Consider the following 26,161-nt stretch of genomic DNA (forward strand, 5'->3'; position numbering starts at 1 on the left):
GTTTGGGCCCCTAATATAGTCTATAGCCTGTTGTGATCTGTTCAAAACTTCTGAAAAGGTTACATGAATATATTGTCTCAAACAGCATATATTTAGAAGTTATAATCCTTATTCCATGTTATGTTTAAGCTTTAACATACCTTAAATTAAAACTATCTGTATGTTTATTTTTTTAAAAGCATCTGAAACAAAAAATAAAAAAATGTGATTAAATAAAAAATATCTGTTTTTTTTAATTTATTTTTTAATGTATTTTTATCTACCCTGGGGATGTATCACACTTCAGGAAACAATCATTTCTATCAAAACTATTTTGTAGTTTACAAGTATCCATCTGCGTTCATATCTTTAGTTCAGCTCACTGGTTTATGCCACCTTTTGAGAAGGAAAAATATTCACAGAACTATAAAAAAATTAGGGCTGAAAGTGGCCTTTAAGAGGTTATCTAGTCCAACCCCCTGCTCAAAGCAGGACCATTACAACTAGATCATCCCAGCCAAGGTTCTGTATAGCTGGGTCTTAAAAACCTCCAAGGATGGACACTCCACAACCTCTAGGTAGCCTGTTCCAGTGCTTTACTACCTGCCTAAATAATGAGAAAGCTTTTCCTAATATCTAACCTAAGCTTCCCTTGCTGCAACTTGAGACCATTGCTCCTTGTTCTATCATCTGCCACCACTGAGAACAGTCTAGCTCAGGGGTAGGCAACGTTTTTTGGCCGGAGCGCCAAAAACCCTCACAATGCCTACTTTGGAAGGTGCCAGAGTGCCGGCATGCCAGAAAAACAAAATGAGGGCAGGGGGTATATGGCAGGATGCCCTGCCTGTGCCCCTTGCCCCCCAGCCAAAGCATCTGCCCCCCAGCCCTGCTGCCCTGTGCCCCCCAGCCAAAGCTGCTGCCCCCAGCCCTGTTCATGACCCTTGACTCTCACCCAAAGCCCTTGCCCCCCACCCAAAGCCCCTGCCCCTCAGCCCGGGCTCTATACCCATCAGCAGCTACCCAGAACCCGGGCCAGCTGCAAATATCTGCTGCCTCTCCATCCCAGCCCTGGCCCCAGCTGCGTCCCAGCCCCAGACCTGCCACACTACCCCTGTGTGCACAGAAGCAGCATGGGCAGCAGCACAGGGTTGTGCCCCTTGCTGCTGCCCCTGCCTGCAGGGGAAGTGTGGCAGGGCAGCGGAGAGCTCAGAGTAGGCAGCTTTCTGCACCCCCTGCTGTGCCCTGCCGCGCTGGGTTCCAACACTGCTTTGCAGAAGTGGCAAAGGCAGCACAGCAGGGAGCACTGCTGGTATGTGCTGCCTCTCCAGAGCCTGGGGCTGGGAGACAGCTGAGGCCGGGGCCGAGAGGCAGCAGATGTTTGCGGCTGGCCCAGGTTCTGGATAGCTGCTGACGGCCACAAAGCCCGGGCTGCTTGCAGCAGGGCTTCCATGGGAGCAGCCCAGGCTCCGTGGCTACCAAGGGGCCCGCTGCAACCAAGAGGCTACAAACAGCTGCTGCCCTCCCCCTCTAGCCCCAGCCCTAGCTGTCTCCCAGCCCTCCAGGAAGTAAGCAGGTGCCAGCACTGCACCCATTGGGACTGCCCCAGCTCTAGGTACCTGCTAATAGCCATGGAGCCCGGGCTGCTCCCAGCAGGGCTTGCAGCATCCCAGCTGCCTGCTAGGAGCAGCCTGGGCTCCCGGCTGGCAGCAGCTACCCCAGGGGCGGGCAATTATTTCAGGCAGAGGGCTGCTTACCCAGTTTTGGCAAGCTGTCAAGGGCCGCATGGGTAGCCCCACCCCTTGACAGATGCTCCGCTCCCGGTCACCATCTTGGGACCAACGTTCGATGTCTTGAGACCAATGTCTCAGGGCCACCACCGGTGGGGCCCAAAGCAGGACACAGGCTGGCAAGGATCTGTGGAGCCAGGCTGGGCTGGACCAGCAGGTAGAAGGGAGAGCTGGCCCATCTCCATAGAGCCCCTGCTGGCCGGGACCCTGAACTCCTGCTGCCCTCCTCTGGGCCCCGCCAGTGCTGGCCCTGGGACACCGGTGTGGGCCCCATGCACCCCCTCACTCCCAGTGCCCCCCAGCACAGGCGGGGGGCAACGTACAGCCCTGGCTCCCTGCTCCCAGGCAGGAAACGAACTGGTGCTGAGCGTGGGGAAAAAGTGGCCCCTCCCCTGCCCTGTGGTTGGCACTCCCTGCTGCAGCTGCTCGCAGCCTGTGCGGGACTGTCCTGAGCAGGCACAGACAGCCCCATGTGGGCTGCAAGTGGCTGCAGCGCAGGGCACCGGGTGCTTTTCCCTGTGCTCAGCACCAGCTTGTAACCTGCCCCTGCTGCCGGCCTGGGCCCCATGCCAACTCCAGGCTCACCTGTAGGGGCCGTGCACAGCGGCAGCAGCTACAGCCCCCCCAACTTGCTGCGCTGAGTAATTTTTGCCACCACCGCCTCTGCTACCCAGAGTGCGAGCTCCGGGCAGGCAGCAGCAGCAGTGGGGGAGGGGGCTTTTTTCCCCCGGGCTCCTTCCCTGCCCTCCCCACCCCCTTACCTAAGGTTCCAGTGCAGGTGCAGCCACAGGGTTCCAGGCTGCTGGGGAGGTGGGGCTAGGTGGGCCCTGCTGTTGCAGGAGCCTGCCAGGCTTCCCCTGGGTCCTACTGCCCCTGGTTCTTGTCATTTTTGACAGGAGCCAAAGACAGATAAATATTAATTTTCTAAATTTTTTAGGGGCCCCGCGGGCAGGATAGAATGGCCTTGCGGGCCACATCTGGCCCACAGGCTGTATTTTGCCCACCCCTGAGCTACCCAGAGCTGGGGCTGGCTGCAGCCAGGAGGCTGCAAATGGCTGCTGCCTCTCCGGCCCCAATGCATGCCAAGGAAAATGGCCTCACGTGCCATGCTTGGCAGGTGTGCCAACCCCTGCCCTAGCTTATCATTCACACCTGCTACCAGTTGCTACATTCAGCAACTGAGGGCAGCTGGACAATAAAGCATAAATAAAAGTAGGCATACACACTTATAAACCCTAATCCAACCAAACCTTTCTCTTTTCCAAAGGATGAGCCCCCACTCATACTTCTTGGTACCTTTACTGATATTACCGACAAGGCTATCAAAGACAATAGTGGCAGTTTACTAGAAACTATTTTTTCATACCCAGATCAGCATAAGTAAATTAGAATGTGATCTCAAGATTAAATATTTTGTATTCCCTTAGCAACCATGTGTTATCTATGGCCACATTTTTCAACAGTAGAACATGCATTTTTCAAAACCTTACTGTTCAGAAAGAATTGGCACTCAAATCACTATTAAAATATAATGAACTTAGTTGAACAAACTCAGTTAAGCATTTGTTATGAGCTCATAAGAAAATAACGATTTACATAATACACACCAATTAGCACCCATTATAGCTACAATAACAGGAACTGAGTATTTTCTTTCAGCATTCTTAACACACTACCACTGTTGCCAGAAAATATCCACTTCAAATCCATATTTAAGAAGAGCAAAGAAACTCACTCAGAAAAAAAAACCCTCAAAATAAAATAGAAAGCTACCCAGAAAGCAAAAGTATTTTAAAACTGAAGTAAAACTTCCTGAAGTTCTGATATTACTGTTTTTTTAAAATATATTTTAATCTTTCCTGTTGCCATGTGAAAAGTCTACAAAATGTAATAAAAAGACCTGACCAACAATAAGAGCAAAAGTGAAGAAAGTATTCTTTTCTCTAATTTCCTTAAATTATAATGATCTGAATTATTTGTAACACTAGCAAAACTTGCAAGGGAAGCATTATGGGTAAGCTTTTAGACCTGCTATTACTAAGGAAGCATTACACTTCCTATGAGACTTTTTTTCCTAGCTGCTTATAATTTTGATGAACTACAATCATGTGGGCTAAAATTTTCCATCTTATTCATGCTGTTTTTTTTAGATGTTTCAGCCAACGTATGTCAGCCTTTTCTGACAACCGGGCTAGAAAGAAATGTTTCAGTGATATTCTATAAAAATCCAGTGATTTCTTCTTTGAAAGATCTACTATTTCAGTGCGCTGGAGCAGGGAATTAAACTTAGCAGGGAATGACTTCTGTATCAGGGATGTCTTCTACTGTACCTGGGAATACCTGCCCAAGTTACAAGTCGTTACAAATTTATTTGAGACACACTCAGGAGAGATTTTTATTTTAATATGCTCTGCCTCCACATCAGTTTTTTGAGCTAACCAGAATGCACATTGGCTAGGAACCCAAAAACATGACTCCCATGGCAGGATGGGAATGACAGGATACCAGGAATGGGACCACCTGGACAAAGATATTGGGAATGGGAGTCTAATTTTAAGCTGGAGAAGAGTAAGAAGATTATAGTAGCCACTTTGTTTAAATTCCTGGTACTAAACAAAGACCAACATGGGTTTTTTTCTTTTAGATCTAGCAGGTGGCTCCAGTACTGCTGGCCATCAGTTATTAATACACCTGCTCTAAGTAGGTGTGATAGGAAAAGCTGTCATATGACTTGCATTTCCTCCCTGGAAGAGAACATAACTAATAGTAATTATCTACCCCATATATACTCACTTAAGAAAAAAAGTTCTGCTCTGTCCTTTCTTGGTCTCTGTCCCTTATGCTTCCATGTTACATAACAGCAAAGGCAAAGAGGGAAACAACAGGACTATGCTGGTTGAAGTACTGCTAATACAGAGCTCTAAGACTGTGCAAAACTTTGGTAGCTGATTTAATTCAGAGGAGATTTGGCCTGATTCAGGGACCAAATCTCTAAATCCAAATCAAATCAGGAAACCAATTAAAAGCTCCAAAATGATTCAAAGCATCCGAATCAATTTAGAAAAGCTTCAGAAAAAGATTTGGCCATAACCTAAACAGGCAGCTGCCTCCAGCTGGTAAATCTGTTGGGGTTGTGGAAGGGGGGAGGAAGGCATTTGGGCTGGGACAGGAACAAACTGCCCAGCTCGGGCAGGGGATGGGTTACATGAGGAGTGGGGCAGGAGGACATGGGATCTGGGCATGGCAGCGCTGGGAGCGGGACCTCTGCCCTGCTGCCGCTTGCCCAGCCAGGGCCGGGCTGGGGCAGGATGCGGATGAGGCTCACTCCAGGCAGAAAGGGGTTAGTCTATTAGTTGAACTTATTTGTGTATATTGAGGTAAAAAAAAGAAGACATCAAATTCTTCAGGCTTCTCTGCATCATCCATACCTAGGTTCTCCCCTTTTGCATTTAGTAAAGGACTTATCGTTTCCTTGGTTTTCCTCCTACTTCTGTCATATTCGTGTAACCCCTTTTAATTGCCTTATATCCCTTGCTAATTGCAGCTCAAATCATGCCTTGGCTTTCCTAATTTTTTCCTGCATAGCTGTACAAAACAGTTATACTTGTCTCTAGTAATACGACCACGTTTCCACTGTTTGTAGGATCCCTTTTTGAGTTTGAAACCATTACACTTCTCATGTTTCTGTTGCATTAGGATACTTTGCTCTTGAACTCTGAAAATGGCCTCCTTGAAGTAAAGCCAGCTCTCCTGGATTCCTCCCCCCCGCCCAGGAATCCTGCCCAGCTTTAGGATTCCGAACTCTGTCATTTTGTGGTCATTATCACCCAAGTTATCTTCACACTCTCAAGCAATTCCTTCCTATTTGTGAGCAACAAGCCAGGAAGAACTCCACCCCACCATTGCCCATTCCCTGCAAGTTGGCCTCTCTACTACCTGTGCCAAGAAGTTACCCCAAATACATTAAAAAAATTTGCTAGACTGTTTAATGCAACCATTAGATACTGCAAGCACTCATTTTAGATGTGGCTCTAGCTCTACTATATAGTTGTATATAGCAGACCTTTCCATCTTTGACTACAGACTTTTACCTATTTACTGGATGGACCAATCTATGATTACCTCTTGAAATCTTCAGAATTTGGCTAGCTACTTACTTATCAGTATCAGTCACACAGACCACAGAAAGCCTGTGCTCTGCCTTTCAGAACACTTACAGGTACATTCGGACCTATATTGGACACAATATTCTAGTGTTCTAATAGAGCAGTTGAGATATGATGGAACATACAAATTGCTAATAGCTAGGTTTATCCCCTTGACTTCCAGTATGTGCTTCCACTTAAAATTTCACAAGCTGCCTATTGAAGGGTAAACTGTGAGCCCCATTTGCTTATGTTTTTACTAACAGGGAAGGCTCAGCAGGTTACTCAGAGATTTAGAAGGTGTCACTGAACTTTTATAGATTGAAATGTTATTGTAGTTTTCTTCTTTGTTTTTAAAAGTAGTGTGTAATAACTTATGTATGATACACTTTATAAGCTAAAAATATCAAAAGTTAAAAGATACTAATTATATGTAGTAATAAGGGTATGACAGTCCTTTCAAATGCCTTTTAGATCCCTTGTTCATTGTTGCACGAATAAAGTCCTTTTTCATAGAAAATAAGGGTTGGAAGGGACCTCAGGAGGTCATCTAGTTCAGTCCCCTGCTCAAAGCAGGACCATCCCCAACTAGATCATTCCAGCCAAAGCTTTGCCTAGCTGGGTCTTAAAAACTTCCAAGGATGGAGATTCTACCACGTCTCTGGGTAACCTGTTCCAGTGTTTTACTGCCTTCCTAGTTAGAAAATTATTCCTAATATCCAACCTAAACTTCCCTTGATAGAAAAAAGAGCAATGGTCTCGAGTTGCAGCATATGCCACCACTAAGAACAGTCTAGCTCCAACAGTCTAGTACCTTAGCCTTTCTAGTGATGAAAAAAATATTAACACTATTAAACCTTACCCCATTCAAAATTGTTAAAACTCTCTGGTATGGCATCCCATTCACTTTTAGAAATCATCCAGTCATACAGTCAAAATTATTCAACTTCAGCAAAAAGTATCATGTACAATTCCAATTTTCACCATTTTTAGCATATTTTCCAGAACAGAATACATTCTTCCCTAACTTCCTAGTTTTCCATTTAATTCAGCGAAATAGAAAGCTCAGTCCTTATACCCCCCTCATATTCTTTTGTTTTGAAAAGACATTGCGGCTGGCTAACGTCAACTCAGACAATAGCCAGTGGATGAACACCACTGCCATTATATTTTCACTGTTCCATGTTGTCTGCATTGCTATAATATCCCTAATAATTTTAAACAGAGAGGAGATAAGCAAACAAAAGTGAAGGTGCAATAACAAATATACCACACTAAGAAATATTTCTTGAGACGGCTTATTAAAAATATATAAAGGGCTAAGGCAGGTAGGTAAGGGGAGGAATACAAATAATGATCATGATAATGATAATTAATACTAATGATAATTAATAAAATGGGCTGTCAATTTTATAAATTTTCCATGTGAATGTTACATGCTATCCAAGTCTGTATTTCAAACATGATAAAAATGCAAATAAATGGTAGAGGGCACATACATAAGGTACTCTGCACGCTGTAACTAACAACACTCAATACCTTTGTTTGAGAAATGCAAAGTCGCAAAGACTTACTTTTGGCAATCCACTCCAGTCTGGATGAACTATTCACTAGACTGCCTCACATTAGATATCCAAGAGCACAAGAAGCCAGTCGATTTTAACCACAGTTACAAATAAAGCTCTCTCTCAATTCTCATCCTTTTATATACTTCTAGTGAGGGGCAGGTCCTTCAATCTTAGCAAATAATAAGTAGAGTCAGGACATACCAGAACACACACTACACACCAAAAACTTTTTGACTGTTTAAGAAGACTGTATAATTTAAGAAGAAAGAATTGTGGAAGTTTCTCTACCATCCTATTTTAAATGCTATTAATAAAGACACTATAAGTTTTATTCCATTCACAAGAGATAACAGAAAGTAACTCATACCCCACCTTCATCAAGTTCACACTTGATCTGCATTGACTTTACATTCACAAAGTTAGTTTGTCTTAATATTGCTAAGGTCACTGGGAAGGTTTTATGTTTGAATACAGGTCTTTGGAAGATGGGGAATCCATATTGTTTTTGCAGTGCCAAAAAAGTACAGGAAAAGCAACCCTCCATTTTAGAAATGACAATATAAACTGTCAGAAGGAATCCCTATGAAGCAGACCAATCATTACTCACTTTCTAAAACACTGGTTAATTAGAGACTGAATATATCCACAAAGCATGTGTCTGCATTATACCAGCAAGTCTGCCAGTCTCATTCCCACTTCCCAGCATTCAGCATGAAGCTTAATCTCATGCGGTGGGATGTCTGGAAGCATGACAGTAATCAAATTCAACAATGTTAAGAATTGAAGAGATAACAGTGACCTCAAGTTAGAAGCAGGAGTCCTGAAACAGGCTCCTACTCTCAGAAAAGCCAGGCACTCAGATAAGAATTATAACAACTTTGCACCTTTCATGAATTGAAACATATAATCCATTAGTCAGTTTGTGATGCATGAAAAACAATATGCAAAATATATATTTTAGGGATCTCTATACTTAGAGATCATCATAGCTTGTTAATATAAACTTTGTTTTAAATAACTTAATTTCATTGTGAATTAGAAGCAACTATGCCACCCCGACATGTATCAACAGCATGGTTTGATGCGCTCAACCTCAAGATGCTTAGATTAGGCCCATATAAATTTCAAAAAAGTAATTATTAGACAAATGTGGCCAGTCACTGGAGGACTGCAATGATCTGAGGAAATTACATATGAACTATGGATTCCATTTGAGATTCTGTCCATTGTGTCATACTGCAAGCTCTACTTCAAGATTCTTGGTCTTTATCAATCTTCTCTCTTTTTATCTCTGTCATGGACTAAGATTCTTGAGGAGTATTGGCACAATGCTGATAATGGAAGGTCACTCAAACACTATACTGTTGAAATGTAATCAATCTAGTGCCTACCCAAGAGAATTGGTTTATCAGCGGAGAGTTCAACTATCAATGAAGACAAGTGGTAGCTAAACATCTAAAATTTAATTTAAAATTATGAAAAACCTATGTTAAGGCTGATGCCTGTCATAATCTATTAAAACAATAAATTAAATTTAATTAAAAAACCTTAAGCAGTACATGTTTGTTGCTGAAGCAGTAAAGAAAGTCAAACCACTGAATTAGAAGGCCTTGGCTGAAACCACATTTCTTGAACTGCAATGCTGTTTTTCAACATGAATAGCCTCTTCTGCAAGCGTGGAAGGAATAATTTCTTCCTTTCGACTTATTCAACTATTTCAGTTCCAATGCAAGCTCTTTCTAAATAGAGTAAACAAACTGAAGTTGTCAATAACAACTCTGGCCTTCCAAGCAACCAGAGAGAGAGGATTTTTTTTTTTTTTTTTTTTTTTAAGAAGGAGGAAAATATAACTATAAAACCATAGAACAGAAGTCACATGAGTCACCATGACACAAGCCCAGTGTAATACTTTAACATGTTTTGAAATCCTGTTATAAACCACAGTGCAGGTAAGTTGTTGGGTGTCCCATTTCAGGCAGGAATGCTTGAAATGCAATTATGTTCATTTTCATAAAACATTTTATGATGACTATTATAAGATCTTTCTGTCCCTAGCTAATCTATCAAATTATTCCTATTTATGGCCCTGAAAAACCATGGAACTAATTTTTAAAGGCTCTCAGCAACAAAAACTTCAACTAAAGTTATGGAAACTACAGATATATCAGTCAGCACATCTGAAAAAATCAGGCCCTGCACTGTCTTCAAAAATTTATTTCTTAAAGAGCTAAATGGTAAGTTAATAAAAACATTTTTTTTTCCTCAGGAAAACATCTTATTAGCATGCAGATTCCACAATGCCTTTAGAAAGCTAAGCAAGCAGTTTTAGATTTAGCTGTAAAAACCTATAATGACAGTTTTGTCACTTTAAATAACATGTGCAAGACCTGGTCTTCCTGCAGCCAACTTAGTAGGTTCAAGATCTGGCTTTCAGAATCAGTGTAGGAAGTGACAAAACTAAAGGTTGAGGGAGGTGTGGGGGGGAAAAAAAAAGAATGAAAGAAAAAGAAAATCGAAGCAAGTTTCGGCAAAGTAATGAAGCCATGTCAGAGAAGGTTTGCTTCAATCTCATTACAAATCTAGACAGCTCTAACATACTTGCTGTGGGATGGAATTACAATACAAAACTTGTAATTAAGCTCTTTGAATACTACTAACAGCTCCAAGATCTAATCAGTAGGATCACATAAACATACACTATTCAGTAGGGCATCTACATGTGCATTTTACTATGGAGTTGACTAATTACCTCTGCAGTAAAGCATCACCGTCTACACGAGCAACACTAGTATTAGGCCAGACTAAAGTAGTTAACTCCCCAGTAAGACAGCACTGCCTGACAAGTACTATCTTACTAAAGCAAAGATGTCTACAAGTGTGCTGCAGTAGAGTAAATAGTGACTGGGGCTGGCTGGGGCACAAGGGTGCTGCACTGTGGGGGCTGCCTGCCAGCTATCTCCACCCTCGTGCCCCAGTCAGCCCCTCTACAGCACGCTTGAGCCAGGGCAGAGCAGGCTCACCCCCCAGCTCCCCCGCCAGGCAGGGCTGCACCACCCTGGCTTAATGTGCTGCGGCCCAGGCACATGTGTAAACACTGTGGTTAGGAGCAATAAACTCTGGTGCGAAATGCACCAGTTTATTCAAGTGCACTAGTTTCATGTGTAGATGCACCCAATATTGCCCAAATAACTTCCTGCATCCCTCACTATAAAATTCCCCACTTATTAATTAGAAGCTGGTTCAAAATAGATTTTGTATCTTATGATTCTAAGCTCTCTGGAGGGGGAAAAAAAGAAGATCAAGTTTCAAAGATGGGTGGCATCCCACACTAAAAGCATTCTGTTCTCAATACATGTATTTAAATCGAAGAGGGCACCTCCAACAACAGTATCAAGTTCAGGAATGACTCATCAAGTAGCAGTCTGTCTTCTGAAATACTTCAACATACACTTTGTCATCCTTACTTTGGACCCTACCTTTCCACACAAATATTGATTAGACATGATTTGTGAGACAACTTGTGAGATCTAACACTTTCACAGCCAGAAGAGGTGCAGATTCAACAAAAGTAAACAAAAGCAGTTTACATATATACCCAGCCGTTCTTACAGCAACAAGAATGGATGAAGTGTTGCTAGATAATACTTTGAAACAGAAAAAAACTACTTCTCATTGAAATTAAATGACTGAAATATTGAAATACAATGATAAGTCAAGAAGCTACTGAATACATACTTTTCATAACTCGCAGAACATTTATGTGGGAGAAAAGTTAGATGGAAAAACAATCTGTACAAAAAAACAAATGACTAATTTAAATAAATAAACAAATAAATAAAAAGGACAGAAAACAACATCTCTGCTACCATTTGCTATGTTCAAGTCAATCAGAAATGCTCTTAAAGAAAACAGAAGTTTCATGCCATAAAAACAATTTTATTTTTCAAAAAGATGGCACCACCATTGAGAATATGGTCTATAGCAAGGGTACACAATCTTTTTCCCTGTCTATCCACAGGCCAGATCGTGCTGGTAGCCCAGATCTGGCTTCCGGAGAAGGGCAAACCAGGGCCTGGGGGCAGCCCAGTTATGATCCAGTCACCTGAAGGAAGGGGACTTAACCTGGCTGCAACCTGGTGTGATGAGGCATGACCCAGTCCTGATCCAGCCTTACAGGAGGAGGGAACAGCCAGGCTTCCAGGCTTCCTGGGGGAAGGGGATGTGGCCTGGCCCCCAAGCCAGCCATGGGGGTTGGCCATGGAGCTTAGGAATTTGGCAGCAGGAGAGGGAGATGGCATTAACTGTCACTGTTCCCCTGACACCAAATTTCCCAACCCGTGGGGAGCCCTGTTGACCAGATGCCATGGTGCCAGGGGCCACCTGATCTATAGAAATTTCATATTAGAATAGTCATAATCCATCCATCTAGTCCCAAAAGCTGTCTAAAATACACAGAATGCAAACGGTTCTTGACATGTTTCTGAACCAGCCAGTCGGTGCTGAGAGAAGGAGCAGGCCATATTCTGCCATCATACCTTTTTGGGAGGGCTGCCACACTTGCGAGTGCCACTCGGATCCCCCTGCCCTGTGCAATCTGCAGCACTTTTGACCCCCAGCCCTGTGCTTCCCCCTCCACTTTCAGCTCCTGGCCCTGCCTCCGCCTGCTCCGCTGCTGCCCTCTTCTTCCTTGTGCCCCCCTGCCCTATCTGCAGCCATGCTGCCTGCATGCTCCCCCCACTATGATCTCCTGGGTGCTATCCACGCTCCCACACGGAGGCAGGGCCAGTCAGGCACCCCTCCGCTGAGCAAACCCTCGTGGGAGAGGCCACACCCACCCTTGAAGGCCAGATCCATCCTCCCCCGAGTGCACCCCAGAAACACTTGGTGGGGCCAAAAACTTATTGCATCAGACCCCCCCACCCGGCTTGCCCCCCCTGCCAGGCCCCGGGGGAAGAGCTGCCGGCTGTCAACCCCGCGAAAGAAAAGGGCGCCAGGAGCCCGCGGGGGCTGCTCGAGGCCTGCTCACAGCGCCGGACACCCCGGAGCCCCCTCCCCTCTCCGTCGCGGCCGGGCCAGGCCGGGAGTCGCCCCCGCCCCGCCCCGCCCCGCCGTTCCTGGGGTCCCCGGGGCACCAGGCGCGCGGAGCGGCTCGGGCCAGCAGCGGCCCTTTGTCTGCGGCACGGCGCGGGCCGGGCCGACCCAGGAGCAGCCCCCTCCGCCGGGCCCAGCTCGGAGCCCCGGCGCCCCACAGGCCCGGCCCGCACGGAGGAGATGCGCGGCCGCCGCCCCTCACCTTCCAGCCCCTCCATGGCGCAGCGCGGCCGCTCCCTCAGCCCGCTGGGCCGCTGCTGCTCCGGCAACCCGGCCCCGCCCAGCCCCCGCTGCCATTGGCCCGGCGCCGCCCCGCCCCCGCCTGTGAGCCCGGAGGCCCGTCTGGCCCCGCCCCCCGCCGAGCCCCGCCCCCCCGGCCGCAGCATCTGTGGTCGCTGTCCCGCGCCCCCTCTTGTCCCCGCCCTCTGGGGCTCGGCTCCGCGCCGCGCTGCCTCCCATCTGCTACTGCAGTCTCCCGTCTCTGGAGGCGCCGCCGCCCGTTGGCCTCCATTCCTGCCTCCTGTCCCGAATTAGAAAGCCTCCTGCAGGGATGGCAGAACTGCTGGAAGACGAAAGAGGACAGTAACCTCCCGGGAAATACTCTGAGCCCTGGCGTGTACTCGCTCTCCCTCTCCCTCCTACCAGAGAACACAGTAGGCACGTGCACGTGCACGTACACAATTACCAGAGAATACGCACCCCCCCCCCCCCCGGAAAAGTGGTGTTTGTACCGGAAAGCTTTCCAACTACAATTTTTCCAACTATTGAGTTGGTCTAATAAATAATAATAATAATTAAAAATAATAAATAATAATACTTTCTAATCCTCAAAGGGAATTTACAAAAGACCTTTCACAGACAAGCCAATGAACTTGACATCACAGTCCCGGATACAAAAAGTAATGGACTAAATACAGACGTTGGATTTATGACACATTATAACACCCCTAACATCTGACTCCTCAGGTACCTCTCCACTTTTACCAGCTATAGTCATTCCCCTCCCCCACCGCAACCTGTCTCTCACCCACTGACTCCTCAATTTACACCTTCCCTGGTTGCCAGTCTTGCATGGGGCAGACTTACCTGCTTGAGCCCCAGTGCATCCTGGACTTGAGAATTCTCAATGCCGATTGGTGGCACCCATCCACCAATCAGGGAAGAGCAGGGAGGAGCTGGCACCACCCCTTTCCCAAGGAGCTCCAGAGGCAGTTTAGACCTGGAAGCTGCAGGTCCATTGGACTTCAGGGTGGAGCCTGCTGACGGTATGAAGAAGCAGCATGAGCCACGCAGGGGGGCGTGGTGAGAGACCTTGGAGAGGGAAGAGCCTTGACCAGGATCCCTTCTTCACCGCAGCAGTGCATAGGCTGGCACATGGGGCTCAGGTTCTGGGAGCCGCATCGAGGCAGCTCGAGCCTGCATCCCCAGCCGAGGGCTGGACAGAGCGGTGTGCTGACCAGCACACGGAGAGCCGGCCATAGGAGCAGCTCAAGGCTGCTCGGGCCCACACGGTGTGCAGTCTGGCACATGGAGAACCTGCCCTGGGAGCAGCGTGAGGCTGCTCAGGTTAGCCCCAGCATAAGCCGGATAACCGGAGTCTCGCAGTGTGGCCCTGCCAAAGAACTAAAAGAGCCCTGGAGCCTAGAGCAGGACCCAGGAAAAGGGAGGCCCAGGCATAAGGCTAGATAAACCCAGCCAGCGACGGCTAGATTCCCTTCCACGAGAGCTGGAAGAACCCTCGGTGCCCAAAGTGGGACACAGGGCCAGGAGGGGAGGTCTCGGCATGAAGCAGACAGCACTGGTGAGGCCTCTGATTGAGCGGAGGGCCCCAAGGCCCGGTCAATGGCTCCTCGAAGAAAATTGTAAGTTGCTGGTGGACTCAGGTCCTGCAGGGGAGACATTCCTGAAATAAGGCACACTCCCAGAGGGACGCCCTGGATGAAAATATTCCTCCCAACTAGACCCATAGGAGAGGAAGCACCCCTTGCTAGCTGGGATCCAGGGGTAACATGCCTTTATATCGTGTAAAACTGTGCCTCATATTTTGTATGATTGTTATTGTAATTATGGATATGTTGTACAACATGTTATGGGATTGGATTAGTTTTGTATAATGGGTTCCTGGCTTATATTGTAAATATTTATCTGTATTCCTTTGGTATTGTGAAATGATATCATTAAGAATACTTTTGGGAAGTTTTCCTTTGATACCTATTAGGATACTTACCTATACATATTGGATAAGAATAATATTTATATTATAATTCAATAAACTGTAAATAGTTAAGAGCATTGGTGTGGAGTTGACTGTATAGAAAAAAGAGGGACCTGAGCTCAAATCACCGGTGTCCTTCTTACACCACTGTCGCCTGCCTCATCTATCCCTTCCAATTGAGGACGGGCACACCCTTGGGTGTTCTTGGATTACACATGCAGACCAGCCTCTGGTTTCTTTGCTATTCATTCCATCCAGGAAGAGCACACACCAAATGCAGATGCTTTCTCAGCATGACAAAGGGTATTTGTACCCAAAAGCTTGCAAAGAAGAATTTTTCCAACTATTTGAGTTGGTCTAATAAAAAATATCAGCTTTACCCAAAGAACCTTATCTGCCAGTTTCATCAGAGGCATTTATTTTTCTATCCGCCCACCCCCTTTAATGTATTTGCTTGCAATAGAATCATAGAAAAATAGGGGCAGAAGGGACCTCAGGAGGTCATCTAGTCCAACTCCTCTATCCAACTATATTATTCCAGCCAAGGCTTTGTCTAGGCAGGTCTTAAAAACCTCCAAGGATGGAGAGTCCACAACCTCTCTGGGTAACCTGTTCCAGTACTTTACTATCCTCCTGGTGAAAACATTTTTCCTAATATCTAACTTAAACTTCCTTTGCTGCAACTTGAGACCATTGCTCCTTGTTTTATCATGTCACCAGAGTCTTAGCTCCATCCTCTTTGGAACCACCCTTCAGGTAGTTGAAGGCTACTATTAAATCCCCTTTAGTCTTCTCTTCTCCAGATTAAGTCCAGTTCCTGCACCTTCTCCTCAGTCATGTGCCCGAGCCCCCTAACCATTCTCATTGCCCTCCTCTGAACTCTCTCCAATCTGTTCACATCCTTGAAAAACTCAATATTGCAACTGAGTTTACCAACATCTGAAAACTGTTTGCATGCCAGTTGGTATTAAGTTCAAGGAGTGCTGTGTTGTTGTGCCTTTTTAGATTGGACGGTGGGAGGGGAGTTGTTCTTAATTTGGTCTTTGACTCTATTACGTATATAAAATGTCTTTTAGTAAAATCTTTCCTAGTGTAAAGGAAACCATGTGCATTGAATAATTCTACCATGGGTAGATCACACTCTGCCAGATGTGAAGTAACCATTAGATCTCCTAGTGCTTCTAATATGGTTGTGCTCATTGGTAGCAACTCGTTTTAAAAGACAAGCCCCAGGAAATGTGTAGACACAATATAATAAAAAGCTAGCTAGCTAGCAGGGGCAGATCCAAAGCAGGTGCTGTGGCACAGTCACATTGCACTTTTGGACTATGCTGTGGGGGCAGCATTCATGGACTTATAGTAAGTCCCTGAAGCAGGGAAGAATTTCCCCCTCCCTTCCCCTCCATACTCATCAGCACATCCCTTTCCTTCCTCCCCATTTTCCCCCACTCACTGCTGCCCTTGTCCCTAGGTGACTCGGGGCAGCGGGGAGTTCCCGAGCCACTCCTGCCGTGTTCCCGCTGGGTTCTCCAGGGAGCTGGGCTCAGCCAGGGACAGCAGCAACCACAGCAGTGGGTAGATTCCCCCCCCCCCTCCCCCCACAGTCTGGAAGCAGACACAGGGACAGGGAACCTGCCTACTGCTGCTGCTATTGTCCCCCGCTGAGCCTGGCTGCACACTGCGGTGGAGAGGCAATAGGAGAGGTGGGAATGTGAAGCTGAGCATGGAGAGAAAGGGAGGGAATGCCCTGCACAGGGGGCAAGGGGAGGGGGGCAGATTTCTTACCCTATTTGGAGACTCAAAGAGGTCCCCAGCTGCTGTTCCCATGGCATGGTCCACCTGCCCTCGAGGAGGGCAGAGGAGAAGCTAGGAGCAGGGCTGGAGCCACCCCTTCAATGTCATTTGCTGCTCCCGCACAACCCCTTTACAAAACCCTGGCTCTGCCCATGCTAGCATGTATTTGTATGTGTGTACAGGCATGCATACCACCACTCCAATGAGTAAAATCAAAATTGTAAATGTGTGGCATAAGCTTTGAACACCTACTAGCCTATCCAGATTTTTCTTTCAATTCAGAGAGTTGCACCTCCATATTACAAACTACAGGCTGAGAATTCTGTGCCCCTCTGCCCCTCACATTTCTAAACAGCCATTGTGAACTGTGTTAAAAACATGAAATTCCTACAGTTTTGCTACACTATTTTTTGAACCCATCGCAAGCTTACACTTCTTCTTCCCCCCTTACGACCACTTCCAGCAGTATTTCTGTATGAATAGCTTTGTCCTATGACCAGTAATTCCTAATCGGGGTGTTACAGCACCCTGAGGTGCCTTAAGATCCTTTCAAGGGTACCATGTAATGTGGTACTGGTATATTCATTATACCTATACCTGTATATTCACTATACATATACCACTATACCAGTAACCACCATATATACCACTAACTGGTATATTCACTATACCAATCATTCCTAATCAGAGTGCCACAAGCACCCTGAGATGCCCTGAGATCCTTTCAAGGGTACCACATAATGTTAGCATAGTTAGGTGCCCAAACATGATTCATGCAATAAACTCAAGAGATTTCAAATAGGAATCCATAGTGTTAAAAATGTTCCAACCTGCCATGGTTTTTCTGAGTTCTTTGCAACAGAAAAATTGCTCTATTATTTTTCTGCAGTCAAAATATGAGTGAAAATTTTGAGTTGGCATTTTCTGAGGCATGCCTTAAGTCTAAGAGTGCCTTGGAACCACTGCAGTATACTATGAGCTTGTAAGTTAAACAATCAGCTATCATACAATCAACTATCAAAGCAATAGTAATATCACAAACACTGATTTGTGGCATTGATAATGAATGACTGGCTGTTTTTAGAAGAAAAAACAAAAGTTTCTTTTATACCAATCTGTATCCCCATTTCAGGGACTATGCACAATGTACGAGCAGCATTTATTATAGTCATTACTTTCCATATATACTCATAGTGGTGCAGACATCCATGTTTAATGCATACTTAATTAGTAAGGAAAACATGTAGAATAAGTCTAGGATCATATGCAATCAACGACAATTTCATGATATTTAAAATGATTGAGAAATAAAATACTGTAGTTTCTTGAGCACATACATGTGCAGCTTGAGACTTTGAATTATCCAAGTCCAAACAAAAAACAATATGAAAAAAAATTAAAAGCATGGGAAAAACTCTCCATTTTTTAAACATTAAATTTAAATTTTCTTCAAACTTTAGAAAAGCATATTAACATTCCGGGTAAGGGCAAAAATAAGTTAAAGTCTAAAGGGTTTCCTGTTTTTTTCTTTTTTTGTGAAAATTTTAAAAAATTGAAACTAGTAGTTAGGATTCAAAGATATTCTCAGCCCAGCGAAACCAACAAAAATAAACCAGCAGTGGAAGCACCATCAATGGAAGCCTTAATGGTGTAGGCTGAGGAATGCTCCCAATACTCTTAATCACTGATGATTCTTCATTAGAGATACATGCATCTCTCTGATTTTATGAACACTTTGTAGAATAAAATATGGACCCAATCCCAAAGAGTTTATTTAATAAACAGTGCAACGAGCAGCTATTGATAGACCAGAGGCACCAGGCCAATGGAATAAAATCCAGGAAGGAGAAGTAAGGTTACCTGAGGTTGTGAGGACTTTACAACTTTTCCCTACTATATATAAGCTGAGATAGGATTTAATCTCATATCTTTTTTCTTTAGCACAAATGTTCAAGATTTCGATTTCCCAACCTGAATATTAAAAGGGGACTGATTTTCAGAAACTGGTGATTTTACACTATCAATAAACTCAGCTCCTAAGTTTCCTCAAATTGGAAGTCCCAGGCAGAGGCTCACAAAATCACTGTCACAAACTGTAGGCCTTAGTTCTCAGTACTGGATGACATAAGGATCAGCAACTCACAGCCTGCAAATTTAATTCAGCTTGCCAAGTAATTTCATTCAGCTCACAACGCATGAATGTTGGCAGCATTTTGGCAGCAGAGTGATTTTGTGGTAGGTTGCACATGCAATGGTGGGGATAAGCAGAGATAACTGGTTTGGAAGCACTGGCCCCCTTCCTACCAAATTGTATTATTTTAGCCTGCCACTCTAGAAAGTTTGCCAACTCCTGGTGTAGTGCCAGAATAGTTTCAAAATCTTGCTGGAGTTCCAGAGATAGAGTTTGAGCTTTGCTCTGGGCTGGTGTTGAAGACTTCACCTAGCCATTGCAGTAGTATTAAATAAGTACCTAGTTGCAGGGGTGACACATAGGGGGTGCACACGGGTGAATGTGCACCCCCTGAGCATGGCAGTGCACCCCCTGCAAAAAGGCACTGCTGATCTGTGGGCGGTCACCACTCGCCACCCCACCGCCAACACCACTGGCAGCGTCTGTGGGCAGTCCACGATCGCCCCTGGCCATTGTTGATGCTGCCTGAGGGTGGTCGCTGACCCCTGGTTGGCACTCACCACCCACCTCCCCCCCTCTGCTGACAGTGCCAATGGCATCTGCGAGAGCTCTGCGCCTACTGCTGCCACACTCCCACAGCCGCCAGCGCAGCCGTGCACCCTCAGCCGCCAGGGGCATGCACCGTTCATGCCTAGTTGTAGGCCACTAACCACATTACTTGTGTGCTGTTGGCTGCATCAGCTGGTGAGCTTTAAACATGCTAGCCTAATTCTTTAGCTTTGTAGATCTTGGTGGGTGTTTCTATTTTTTTAGCACAGTGCTTAACTGTTGCTTATTTTACCATAAATTTTCACAGAAAGTTTATAGATTAAATTTGAAGAGCCAATTAATATTTAAAATTGTCTCCTACACTTTCTGATTCTTTGTAATGAAGATTAAAATCTTTATTGAAAATCAGCATCTTTCATGTTAATAATGAACATTACATAGGGATGGATTTCCCAAAGTAGCATACTAATGAATATATTTTACAAAAAACCTAGGCCCCTGGAGTTTCGGATGTGCCTGCTCTAAGGGACAGGTGATTAAAAAAGAATCATAATAAACTTACAATTAAAGTTCATTGTGGATGAGATAGAAGAATTACTACTTCCCTACTAAAATAATATCTCAATTCAATTGCTTTAATGATCTATACTTGCAAATTATGAACTGGGAAAGAGCCTATTGTTCTATTTCTTCTTGTTATAATCCTGATTTGTATTCAAGGCTGGAGAGTTGCGATTATCCTGCCAATCAATTTATCAACTCAGTTTTTCTTTAATACATTTGTACACTGTTAATTGAGTTATTGTGGGGGACTCAAATTATGCTGAATGAGACATTCCATCCCATAAGCAGCAGTGTAATCATGGTGAACCATGTTGTCATAAACACTGTTTAGTGCATGTGCACATGCATGGGCACAGCTGTACTATGCTTTGCACATTGAGGCTAGAAAAGTGAAGACATAAATTAAAAGGGTTCCAAAAAGGCTCAAAGCTGGTAGGAGGCAGGGCGGGTGGGAAGGCATTTAGGGCTCTAGAATCTATTTTCTGACAATCTTAGTAGCTAGTGCGGTAATAGAACGGTACCAAACATTGTGCCTTATCTGAATTTAAATCATTTTATAAAGCAGAGGTTGTAAAACTCCAGATAAGAGACAGACAAAAACAGAAACAATGCTTTTTTCTACCTAGCACTGTAAAATATGCCTGTCTAGCTTCGGCACATCTTTGTACGAGTCAATTTATATTTTCAAAAAATCATGTTCTCATTAGGTTTTTCTTTCTTTATTTATTCAGAGACAGGTGGAGCTAATGTAGGTGGTGCTAGTGCTGCTTTTAACTTAAAATTTTCTACACTTCCTTGCTAATGGACTTTTAAGTTTTAACTTGTAAAATTTCTTCTAATGCCTTTTATGACTAAGGTTTCCTAGTTACCTATCATACAAAGGAATAGGTGTTCTACATCAAGAAATCTGTTTAGCCCAGTTACATCCAGGGAACTCAACAAACCTGGAGGTATCAAGTGAGAAGCCACAGGATCATACAAAATGCTGCCAAATTCTGATCCCTCTGTTCTGATATGGAATGTTCTCATTGGTGGCAGACAATAAACCAGAAGCAATGGTCTCAGCTGCAGCAAAGGAAGTTTTGTTTAAATATTATGAGAAACTCTTTCATTAGGAGGGTACTAAAGCACTAGAACAGCTAACCAGAGAAGCTGTGGCAAAACATACCTACCAGGAAGCAGCCACAGTGCTCCCAGAAGTGGCTGCTCCCACTCCCCAGCCCGTGCTCACAGTGGGGGGGACAGGGGGGGGCACTCCCTCCTGCCCCCCCCTGCCCATCACCTCAGCAGGGAGCGCAGCTGGACAGGGGGGTACACCAGTGCTCTCAGGGGGTGCACATGAACCCCTGTGCACCCACTATGCCTTGCCACTGTTTGTCTGTGTGAGTGTGACAGGCCATTAAGTTAAAATTTGCCAGAAACAAAATCATGAAACTGCAAACCAATAATAGCTAAATGTTCCAAATGAGGGCCCAAATAGCAGCTGCAACAAATTATATTAGGAACAGCTGGTACTTCTGGAAGAGGTGGGGAAAAACAGATCATGTTCCCCTTCCCCTCAGCTATATGCCATTCTTTTTAACAGGATGTTTATGTTTGGTGTAAAAATACTGACTATGTAAATCAGGATCAAACATACATAAATGGAAGAAACATCCAGATTGAACTTCAGCAAATCCCCATGCACAGTTTTCTCTCTGACACATTTCTGCTCTAAAACTTGTTGTTTTAGGATACAACATTGTTTTCTCAGGCATTGCACTGGGTGTGTCTACTAAAGTGATGCAATAACCTCTGGCACTTACTGCGTTGGAGTCTCTTGCTCCTGGGTGTCATATTTATATATGTACCTGGGCCCACAGCATGTTCAGTTAGGTCAGAGCAGCCTTGGCTGGCAGAGAGTTCAGGGTGGTCAGCCTGCCAGCCTGGGGTGCTCCATTCTAGGGCAGCACAAGGATAGCACAAGGGTGCTCTATTCTAGGGCTAGCCAGAAGGCAGGCCCTGTAGTGAAGAATCCTTGTGCCCCAGACAGCCAAGTCAATGTCTACATGTGCAATGCAGCACACTGAATGCCATCTCAGGATAGTACTTGTCAGGTGCGGCTGGTGAACTCAGCTTGGTGGGGCTGTAGAGCATCCATGGGACCCGGGGGGGGGGGGGTGCGGAGAGGTGGGGGGTGCTTTGCAACCAGCGAGGTTGAAACCTTGAAACATAGAATCAATGGACCAAAAGGGACCTGGGAGGTCATCAAGTCTGGTCCCCTGCCATAGGCAAGAGCTTAATGAGCTCAAAGTAGCTCAAAGAGATGCTTTCTTTTGCCTCAGACTATTTCTTCCTAGTCGACCAGTTAGGCCTTATAAAGTAGTAGAATGCCCCATGATGATTCTGCCTTTGGTTAGCAGTTAAACCTATTCACCATTAACAGATTATAGTCAGTAGTTTTAGGAGTACATCTATGGGCACGCCTACACATGCAGGTACATGGGCTTGCAGTAGCTCATATAGAACCAGTGCAAATTTGAACCGGGGCTTTTTGCCTCAGTGCATGGGCCTAGACATGCACTTTGGTGTGGTGCCAGTTGTGCCACTTGGGGCAAAATAACCCTACCTGGCTCCTTCCAGATCTGCAGCCGGTGGGGGAGAGATTGGGGCCAGCACCTGTGCTGGCCCCAGCAGTGTAAAAAGCTGCCCTGTCCTGGCCCCACCAATACGAAAAGCTGCCCTGGCAAGTTGCTCAGCTCAGGGATATTCGCTCTCAGGAGCTTCTGGGCCCCGGCCAACTGGCATCTGGGGACACTACCCCTTGTGTCAGCTGGATTGCTGAAGCAGCCCTGAGAGTTCCCTGCACCCCTTACCCACTGCAGCAGCCTGGCAGTGGGGGCTGCTGCCTGGCTATGACCTGCACACCTGACAGACTCAGATGGAGACTGCACAGCCAGTAGAGGCATCTGCCTCTCTGGGCCAGCTGCCAGTGGACTGTGGCTGCAGAGTTGGCCTTTGTGTGGCACTATTGCCATGTGTGCCCCTGCCCAGCCATCTGGCCATCTGTTGCCTGGAAGATATTCCCAGTGTGGTGGCCTGCTTTGAACTGTCAAAGCATGTCCTCCTAGCCCCAATTGGCCAGGAAGTCAGCCACTACCAGCTGGGTCCAAGGTACCAGCTCTGAGCAGGCAGGGTCCTGCCACTGGCCTCCCTAGCAGGAATTCTGGTGTTCCCTATTTGGAAACTGAAAAATCTGATAAAAAAATCCCAAAGTCACTCTGTAAAATACCCCAAAATCCATGTTCCTACACAATCAAAAGACAAGACCACTATATATTAGGTAAGGTAACTAGTAAGGTGAAAGTGCTAGACTTTAGGAAAGCTGATTTCAATGAACTCAGGCGATTAGTCAAGGACCCACTGCAGAGTAGGAGTTTTGAAGAGATGGGAGCCCAGGAAGGGTGGCTGTGCCTTAAGGAAATGATCCTTCAGGCACAGAGGGAGATGATCCCGATGCGAGGAAAAAGAGGGAAAGGGGCCAGAAAGCTTCCCTGGCTGACCACAGAAATCCAGAGCAGCCGACGGGCTAAAAGGAGAGCATATAAAAAGTGGAAACAGGGAGAGATTACCAAAGAGGAGTATACCTCCTCTGCTCGCGCTTGTAGGGAGGCAGTTAGATGGGCCAAAGCTACCATGGAGCTGAGGATGGCATCCCAAGTTAAGGATAACAAAAAATTGTTTTTTAGATATATAGGGAGTAAAAGGAAGGCCCAGGGTGGAATAGGACCCCTACTAAATGGGCGGAAGTGTAGCAGAAAGCCCCCTTTTCCTCTAATGTAGCAGAAAGCCCCCTTTTCCTCTTGCCTCCATTTGCTCTCCCCTCTTTGGATATGTTTCTCTTTTTCTACCTTTTCTTCCTTCCTCTTTCTTTCACTTTAAGATAAGGAATTGTATTTTAAAATTTGTATGTGTGCATTTTGTATCTCCCTTTGTAGTTTGGTATTTTTATCTATTTGTGTGCCATGGCATTTGTAGCTTATATTTTATACTACTCACCTTTCAACTTTCAACTAAATGTGTTTTAGTAAGTTATACATTGTAACATTGTTAACAAAGGCAGGAATCAAACTGCCCTTCCCTGTATCAGGCTGGCCTCTGAAAGAACGAGTGAATCAGTGATTGAATGTGTAACATGGAAGCAGGCAGCAATTATCACCTGGAAGCTGAACTCAATAGAAGACAGTGTAACAACCAGGAAATCTCTATACCTCACTGATCAAGGGCTAGAAGCCCTGGCCTGACTTAATCAACACCAGAGACCAACTTTTGGGCTGAATATCTCCAGATCGACCACTCCCAGAGCCCTATTCTAAATTCATCAACGGACTCCCAAACCTGCACGTACATGCGGACAACCCCTGGGGCTGACAGATGCTGTCCAGTAGCCACGGAGGGGGGGGAAGTCCCACGAGGGTCAATGACCCCTGGACTGGGCAAACCAGAAAACTGGGGAGTCACCAAAGTCTGCCAGGGACAGATAAAAGGCAGTGAAAAGTGACCCTCAGTGGCGCCCTCTTGATCTCCAACTTGAACAGACCTGTCCAGCCAGAAGGACCAGCCGGCGACCCCCTTCTGAAAGATAACACCACACTGGAAGAAGCCTCAACAACAGACTCCAGCTCTTGTAGGATAGGTATACCTGACTCTGTAGCCTGCTACTGTGTGTGTGTGTATGTGTGTGCATGTGTGCATGTGTGTGTGTGGACCAGCCCCAAGTTTTATGATTACAGTGTTTCAATCCGCCTAATAAACTAGAATTTTAAGGATCCCGAGTTGGACATTTGTAGCCAACAGAAGCAATTGGTGACGGACAGGGGGGACAAGGCTGAACTCCTCAGTGAGTTCTTTGCCTCAGTGTTCCTAAGTGAGGGGCAGGACAAGGCTCTCACTGGGATTGTGGAGTGGCAGCAGCAAGGCGCCAGACTACCATGCATAGACCCTGAGATGGTGCAGAGTCACTTGGAGGAACTGGATGCGTTTAAGTCGGCAGGCCCAGATGAGCTCCATCTGAGGGTACTGAAGGCACTGGCTGATGTCATTGCACAGCCACTAGCGGGAATATTTGAACACTCGTGGCACATGGGCCAGGTCCTGGAGGACTGGAAAAGGGCCAATGTGGTCCCCATTTTCAAGAAGGGGAGGAAGGAGGACCCAGGCAACTATAGGCCAGTCAGTCTCACCTCCATCCTTGGCAAAGTCTTTGAAAAAAATATCAAGGCTCACATTTGCGAGAGCCCGGCAGGAAAAATTATGCTGAGGGGAAACCAGCACGGGTTTGTAGCAGGTAGATCATGCCCGAATAATCGAGTCTCTTTTTATGACCAGGTTACAAAACGCATGGACGCAGGAGTAGGGGTTGACGTCGTTTACTTAGAATTCAGGAAGGCCTTCGATACGGTATCCCACCCCATACTGGTGAACAAGTTAAGAGGCTGTGACTTGGATGACTACACAGTCCGGTGGATGGAGAATTGGCTAGAGGGTTGCACCCAGAGAGTCGTAGTGGATGGGTCGGTATCGACCTGGAAGGGTGTGGGCAGTGGAGTCCCGCAGGGCTCGGTCCTAGGACCGATACTCTTCAATGTCTTCATCAGCGACTTGGATGAGGGAGTGAAGTGTACTCTATCCAAGTTTGCAGATGACACAAAACTGTGGGGAGAAGTGGTCACGCCGGAGGGCAGGGAACAGCTACAAGCAGACCTGGACAGGTTGGACAAATGGGCAGAAAACAACAGAATACAATTAAACAAGGAAAAATGCAAAGTACTGCACCTAGGGAGGAAAAATGTCCAGCATACCTACTGCCTAGGAAATGACCTGCTTGGTGGCACAGAAGCGGAAAGGGATCTTGGAGTCCTAGTGGACTCCAAGATGAACATGAGTTGGCAGTGTGATGAAGCCATCAGAAAAGCTAATGGCACTTTATCGTGCATCAGCAGATGCATGACAAATAGATCCAAGGAGGTGATACTTCCCCTCTATCGGGCGCTGGTCAGACTGCAGTTGGAATACTGCATGCAATTTTGGGTGCCGCACTTCAAGAGGAATGTGGATAACCTGGAGAGGGTCCAGAGAAGGGCCACTCGTATGGTTAAGGGCTTGCAGGCCAAGCCCTATGAGGAGAGACTGGGGTACCCGGACCTCTTCAGCCTCCGCAAGAGAAGGTTGAGAGGTGACCTTGTGGCTGCCTATAAGTTCATCACAGGGTCACAGAAGAGAATTGGTGAGGTTTTATACATCAAGGCGCCCCCGGGGGTTACAAGAAATAATGGCCACAAGCTAGCAGAGAGCAGATT

The 26,161-nt window shown here is 45.8% G+C and overlaps 1 protein-coding gene across 2 annotated transcripts in view; it reads right to left on the reverse strand.

Moving 5' to 3' along the window:
* Positions 1–12,853, reverse strand: part of ZC2HC1A (zinc finger C2HC-type containing 1A) — a 49,554-nt gene extending 36,701 nt beyond the window's left edge. The window contains exon 1 of one of the 2 annotated variants that reach the window (XM_006259003.3): positions 12,773–12,853. In XM_006259003.3, coding sequence (XP_006259065.1) covers positions 12,773–12,788 — 16 coding nt within the window. In that variant the 5' untranslated portion in view covers positions 12,789–12,853. The remainder of the gene's footprint in view (positions 1–12,772) is intronic. The other variant, XM_006259004.4, reaches the window with a different exon arrangement.
* Positions 12,854–26,161: the final 13,308 nt, after the last annotated feature.

This window comes from Alligator mississippiensis, chromosome 3 (genome assembly GCF_030867095.1).
Source record: "Alligator mississippiensis isolate rAllMis1 chromosome 3, rAllMis1, whole genome shotgun sequence".
NCBI lineage: Eukaryota > Metazoa > Chordata > Crocodylia > Alligatoridae > Alligator > Alligator mississippiensis.